This window comes from Xenopus laevis, chromosome 2L (assembly GCF_017654675.1).
Source record: "Xenopus laevis strain J_2021 chromosome 2L, Xenopus_laevis_v10.1, whole genome shotgun sequence".
In the NCBI taxonomy this organism is placed as follows: Eukaryota; Metazoa; Chordata; class Amphibia; order Anura; family Pipidae; genus Xenopus; species Xenopus laevis.
The window spans coordinates 92,145,194-92,152,768 of NC_054373.1; the positions used below are offsets into that span (position 1 = coordinate 92,145,194).

General features: G+C 37.7%; 1 protein-coding gene across 3 annotated transcripts in view; it reads right to left on the reverse strand.

Annotated features, from left to right (window-relative positions):
- The window catches only part of LOC108708254 (CUB and sushi domain-containing protein 2-like), a 591,784-nt gene extending 585,738 nt beyond the window's left edge, over positions 1-6,046 (reverse strand). For 2 of the 3 annotated variants that reach the window (XM_041582173.1, XM_018246760.2), the window contains exon 1: positions 5,488-6,045. In XM_041582173.1, the coding sequence (XP_041438107.1) occupies positions 5,488-5,650 (163 nt within the window). In that variant the 5' untranslated portion in view covers positions 5,651-6,045. Of the gene's footprint in view, positions 1-5,487 lie in introns of all 3 variants that reach the window. The other variant, XM_041582174.1, reaches the window with a different exon arrangement.
- Positions 6,047-7,575: the final 1,529 nt, after the last annotated feature.

Below are 7,575 nucleotides of genomic sequence, written 5' to 3' on the forward strand. Positions count from 1 at the left end.
GGCCATAGACATAGCAATTACGATCTTTTTTGGAAAAGATCATTCCAAGAAAGATTGTTTGTTTCAATACACATGTGTAGAGCTGAATCGGCAGATATACATGTAGAAACAATAGAATTCTACCTGTATCTGACAAGTCAGCACTAGCAATGGCTGATGTTTGGGTGCCTTCAAAATTTTCCGTCCAGCCCGATCAACGAGCCAATCGATATCCAAGTCTTCTGCTGATATTGGTCGCTCTTTTTCTACCATATACACACCAAATATCGTATGAAAATTTGTTTCGTATGATATTATCTGTGCATCTAATTCTCCTAATTCTCTTATGTAACAGATTTAATAAATATTTTCTTTAAACCTTTGATCAATGACATTTCTTCACTCTTTAAGCTTGTTGCCAAAACACTACTACTATGACTACACTGCCAACTTAAAATGTACAAGCAGTTTGGGATAGGGGCAGTAATTTATGTGTATTACTCAAAAAATAAAGCTCAAAGACACGTTATTAAGCAATTAATTCACTAAATTGGTTTACAGTTACTAGCAATGCTTTAGGGGAAAGACTGTTTGTTTAACAGATTTTAAAAAAAAAATTGTAGTGAAATATTGAACTGAGTGCCGTAGCGTAAGATATAATTAATACAGAGTAAATTCTCAACATCCCAGAACTTTACGGTGTGCTCAAGTCGTGTGTGATAGCATAAACTAATAGATGTTGCTTTTATGGCCTGCCAATGGGATGTAATTTATTAATTTATAATGACTGCGGTAGATTGGACAGCTCTTGCACCCAGTCTGGATACTCTTCAAAATGACCATATATGCTGAAGATACTTTCTTGAAACCTTAAACAAGACTTCTGAAATTGTAACTTCACCTACTAAAATCAGGCAATTCATTATTACTATACATACTGTACTTAGACAGCATAGAGTAAGAGGTAAGTTGGTTTCAAATGGAAAGAGATGGTCATCCAGTATGGTCATTTTCAGCTACACCACATTTTCAACATTTCTTGCATTGGACTTCACCACCTTTTCAACGTTTCTTGCATTGACTTCTGAAACATTTCTTACATTGGAGTGACAATCATGTCATTCCATCAGAATGCATTTGGCCTCTCTGGACTAAAAATCTGCTCTTCTAATTCCAGCCTTACCATATGAAGTGAAAGGACACCTTCCTTCTACTTCCTCTTAATTAATGAAACAAGAACATATACAAAGTTCACACCAGCAGGGGGAATAAGCTCGTATTTATCATCTACATTGTTGGTTAGTCCCCTCTATTGATTTGGCCCAGTAACTCATCTCTTTCATGAATTGGTTTGTCAGACTGAGTTCCTTGTTCTGTGGGCACCTGATAGTTATCCTACATGAGCTCTTTGGTTTCTAATGCACAATCTACTTGCTTTTGAAGAACTGGCTATTGGCATGAAACACGTCAAATGTAACGTTTCTAAGTGTGCTCTATGATTTTAATAATTATTCAATAAAGGGATGTTTTTAGTGCTTCTCACACTGTCTACATGAAACCATGAGTAAATATACATAATATGATTGTAACATTATGGCAACATCTGACAGCAAATATGCCAAAACATAATGCACAACATACAGGCTCTTACGTTTCAAATATGAACTCTATAACTGAGCACTGGTTTCCAGTGTAATGGCTATGTAATGTAATCCAATGTGGGTAACTATGCTACAAAGGCTGGAAGAAATATGCCTAAATATGTTGGTAGCAAATATGTACTATGCCAGATTTAATCAACATTTGGGGTGTTTGGCTGTAACTCATTATCCCAATAAAGAACTTTGCAGACAAGTTGCTGCCCTGGATTTGTTCCACAACTACTGAATGCAGTGTTTGGCTAACCTGAAACTGAGTTTCTTAAACAGAGTTGCTTTGCTGGGTACATCCACAATTTCCAGCTTTTTACATTACATGTAGACAATACTGTATTAGATACAGGGGCATAACTATATGTTACTGGGCTGATGGGCTCCACTGCAAATTAATATTAGGGCCCCCAAAATATAAAGAGGTTGTCCTGTTTTACTATTATATGTTGAAGTTGATCATTAATTAGGGCCTCATGGGGTCCCCTATACCACCTGGACTCCCCTGCTGTAACAGAGACTTTGTAGTTACACCCCTGATTAGATACAAAATCCCAACATTTGTTCCACTGTAATGCAAGAATGGCTTTTAGAGCAACAGGTATGGAGAAAGGAGGATGTAAGGTTTGAGCTCACCGCTGTTGTTAAGCTTCTATTCCTTATAAGGGTAGGAAACAAACATTATTATACAGTATAAATATGTCCTAAACATAGGTATATTTGCCCTAGATTAAAAAGCTAATTATTATGTATTATTATTACTATTATGCATTATCTATTATTATTATTATCACTATCATTATATCAATATATTACTATTATAAAAACAAATGTAGGTGTTTAATACATATTTATATAATGAGTTATTTGTTAGTTCCTCAACCTAACCTTATTTTCCAGCTGGAACCAGCACACCCATGCTGTGAGTAACTGACAGATATCACCAAATACAATTGGTTGATTTCATGATGAGTCAGCATTTTGCAAAGCACTACTAACACAAAGCAATGCTTAGTTGAATTTTTTTGCAGTAGGCAAAGCAGGTTGAGGAAGCATACTTTAAAAAACATTAGAAATGACGACATGTAAAAAACCTTTTTCCAGTGCAATATTTTCAGCCCTTCTATAACTGCATTTAACTACTTCTCTCATAACCTTTACAACCAAGCAACAAACCTTTATTACTTATCCAGCTCAGTCACCTACAACACCCTAAAGGAACAAAATGTAACCATGTGAAAAAGCGAACCTGATTAAACTTCAGATAGGGAATGGTTGCACCTAGATATACTGAGTTCTCATTGGAAAAGGTTCAATGTGTGTGCAGTCCAGCTCTAAAAAGAGCACGTCAAAGATAATGGATAATATACAGGAATGAGCAATGGTTAATTAAGTGCATTATGATATCCATTGTAAAGTTTAAAAGTCAAGTGTAAAGATGCACTTTAAAATCCATATTGGCATTCAGCAAAAGGGAAATTTAACATGACTCCAAAATCTGTATAGTAGATGGATCAACTAATGCAGCAATCTCCCCTCACTAAAGGTACCATATTATTTTAAAGAACTGTTATTTTAAAGAATTATTTCCACGGCTACTTTAGAAATACAGATTGTATTAAGATGGGCCCTTATGTAAGAACCTGCTCCTGCTTTGTCATGATTATTTCTCAAGTAAATGAGTCTGAAGGCATAACAACTATACATTGTTTTATTGTCACATCAATCACAAGCTGATATAAATGTATCATGCCATTGTATGTTTGTTTGTGTATTTCTTCACTCTATTATCAGCCAGACAGCGTCAACACATATTCTATTGCTTTGCTTTCTTTGTAGTAATTGTAGTAATTAGAGATCATGTTCTCAAACATGAGGTTTGCGGCCCGGCAGGAACTGTAAAGAATCCCTACAGTTTTTAACAAGATTACTGGCGAATCAATGTGGTGCTTCCTCTGAAAATAAGTGATGCATCGTAACGCTACTAGGGGCCCTAGGAATCCCTTGGAATGATAGAATGAAATCTAACAGGGGGAAAACGTATAGTGTATGCTACACACACTTTAAATGACACAGTAAATGCAGCAACAGCTTAAAAGACCTGAATTTTGTGTGTGATCTAACATTAGCGTTATTCACAATTAAGATCAATGCAATCAGTTATTTTTTTATGAATGTCTATCCATCTATCTATCTGTCTGTCTGTCTGTCTGTCTGTCTTAGCATACCAATTAAAAATAATGAAGGTGATCATTCATGTACATAGAATTAGATACATGAGATACGGAGCCATGGCAAGAAGCACTGTATATTGAGTCAAGTTCCAGCTTTAACTTGCTGTTATGCATATGCTCATATCCAATCTATATATTGATGGATGCTGATGATAGATAGATAGATAGATAGATAGATAGATAGATAGATAGATAGATAGATAGATAGATAGATAGATAGATAGATGATAGATAGATAGATAGATAGATAGATAGATAGATAGATGTGTCTGTGTGTTTGTGAGTGCATTTCAAACCATGTGAAACAGTACCAGTACCACAGTGGGGAGAGAAGATGGGATTCTGTTCTGGCAGATATTGGGAGTGTAATTATTTTTTTCTCATTTAGAATAAAATTTTAACAATAGTTAAGGGACCGCATATCTATGAATTACGCTAGGGACCGGGACAAATCGACAGCAGCAAAAGTACAAGTAAGGGTCAAGCCAGATCATGTCCAGATAAAGACATGAAGTCTCCCAGAGGAAATCAATTTATATGGAAAAGTCAACTCCAGATTCTTAGTATGGTAAATCATACAGCATACGTGCAAGAGACCAAGCAGCAGAGAATGGTAGGGTCTCAACGAGCAGCTGGTCATTTTCATTACCTTGGGACAAGTAGAGGAACAGAATGGACACTACTGTATGCATGCATCATTGGGACTGGGGACTTGTTTGTCTCAGTGAGAGTGCCCCAGCAGCTCTGATTATGTGTCTGTGGTTCTGATAGAAGCAATTATGTCCAAATGCACTGAAGGAAAATCTGCTGGACCTGATTGTAATGTTAACCCTAATTTCCCTGGATATGTCATGATGAAACACAGAGCTGGAGAGCAGTGTAAAATGAAGGCAGATGATATATGCCTGCAGCATATCGGAGACACAAGCCTTCGTTGGGTTAAGACATCAATGACCATATGACATCAGACAGCAGCCTCTTTATGATGCCATCTCATTAATACTGCTAGGAGATTCCTACAGGTATAACACATTCACATAGAGACCACTTCCAGCAAATGTCCAAGTAAGTTACTGAATCAGCATAGACTGTGCCTTTGGGTTAATAATGCAAAACAGTCACTTCTGAGCAAGACTGTCATATTCTGCTCCGGTTGTGTTTTTTTCTATGAAATCCCAGCCAGCTAATATCCACCCAAAGGGCTGAAAATACAGCTGCTGGGTTGAGTGCCATTCAGAACCCATCTGCAGACTAGTTTCGCCCTTGTTAAGGTTCATCAGTGCAGAATGGGATTTCTGATCAGCAAAGCAAACTAGGAATCTCAATGGAAAGATATGTTACAGCATACAGAAAAAAAGATATCAATATGATGATAAAAAATCTGTTTTGGGTAATTGAAGTGATTTGGGAGAATGCACAGAAGGGCAAAGCCCTACATAATGAGGTGTTCTCACACAAGCATCTCAGTCAAGCTGCTGTGTAATTAGCAGCCTGCCTGCATCTCCTATGATACAGTCTCTTCGCATCCTCATGACTGCTGTGGGTTCTTCTCTGGAACACATTACATTACAAAAAGATGCAGGGTTATCTGCCAACTTACAGGGTAGTGCATTTTATGGACTCACCCGTTGCTGATGCAGCCAGCAGACTGCAGCTGATAAACGCAAGCCTGGTCCAACTTTGCAGCTCCAGGAACCCTAAAACCCACCATGCCCCCCATATCCTCCTGACTGTGCAGCTGCACCCTGTCCTGTCCCCCTCTTTCATCCATCCTGAGCTGGATTTCATGGCAGATTCTGTAGGGATCTCTGGAAAAAGGGAGGTCAGGTTATTTCTTGCAAAAGAAAATCCCACTACATTGAACAGCCCTTGCTTCTGCAGCCGGAATAAACCAAGTGTCTCGCTGCACTGGGGAGATGAGATTTGTGATCCTTCTTCCCTTTCACACGTCCAAACCTTCTAAATGACTGTCGGCTACCAATTGTTTCCTTTCTCTTATTATCCAGACGGCTCTTCTTGCATTTGCCCTTTGAATATTAACCACTGCTTTAGAAGACAGTTTCCCTTTTCAGAGATTGAGCCACGAGAGGGAAAGGATTTTTTCTCTCCCTTCCTCCCCTACATACAACAATGCTGCAAATTACATCTTGAATTTGTCTCCCCTCCCTCTTTCTTCTCCTCCTCCTCCTCCTCTCATACAGGTCCCCACTCCTGGGGCAATTGGCACATATTTATCAGAATCCAAATAGAACACCCGAGTCATAGGACATATATAGTTTGCCTCTTTTAACTTATGTTGGTTTGTTAATAAAATGCCATTTCCTGTTTAGATGGTGTACATGGGCAGGGAAAGAGAAAATCATGTCATGTTTATTATGATTTTCTTTTCTTGGACTGCACCATGGCACCATGTACCAAAAACTTGTGCCCACTGCCATGTTAAGGAACATAAAAGGATAAAATTCCATCTACGGTCTTGGAACTATCTTTTCCATGAATGTAACATGGGAAGCACAAGTTTTTTCGTGCTCGATGCACAAAGTGAGGGAACAGGAAAGAGCCGTACATTGTAAATATTGTGTCTGTCCTGTATTCATGGCATTATGATGCTAGGAGCTGCCATGTGCATTCAAGGAACATTTTAATGAGGGCATAGAAGGGGACACAATCTAGTTTATGTGTTAAATAACCATGGAGCATACAGCAAAGGAAATCAATTTTTTTGTTGCACTGCTCGATACCCTCCAGGCTGCTTAAGAGAGTTTTTACTAGATGGTGCTAAGCAATGGAGCATCACAGTACATCACAGTACATTAATTAGCAGTCAGAAAAATAATAACACATCACCTGGTAGTAGTAACTGGGCAAATAACAGATTTTGAAAGCTATATATAGCAAAAAAGGTTTGTTGTTGGACCACTGTTGTATTAGGTAGTGCATTTTTCTTCCTAGAAATATGAGCCATAAAGGGTAATTTACACCAAGCAGTGTACAAAGTGCAAAACAAATCTGCAATCGGCCAGTTGAACTACAACTAAACCATAGGTTTTAATATTTAGAATAAAGGTGTCAATATCAATACACAGGCAAGCCTATGATTAAGTGTCCCTTGTGACACGAAGCACGTCAGGCAAGAGATGATTGTATAAATATATATATTTTTCATCTACAAAACTTTGGTCTGATATATAAATGAGTTACCAGTGTGCCCTGCACCAACATTTATTCTTTGAATACACAGGCAGATACCAAGTACTGATTTGGCCATCTTTGAGCCATTGGTCCAAGTATGGTACTGGTATGGGATCCGTTATCCAGAAAGCTCCAAATTATGGGAAGTCCATCTCCCATAGACTCCATTGTAATCATATAATTCAGATTTCTATAAATGATTTCCTTTTTCTCTGTAACAATAAAACGGTACCTTGTACTTGATCTCAATTAAGATACAATAAATCCTTATTGGTGACAAAAAAATATTTGGTTTAATTCATGTTTAAATGATTTTTAGCAGATTTAAGGTAAGGGGATGCAAATTACAGAAAGATCGCTTATCCGGAAACCCCAGGGCCTAAGCATTCTGGATAAAAGGTTCCATACTTGTACCATAATAATCATCTTCCTGATCTATATTTGATGGGGGTTGTTCACATATAATCAAAAATATACAAATATAAAATCAATCCCATCAACCAGGGACCCCATTTGACAAG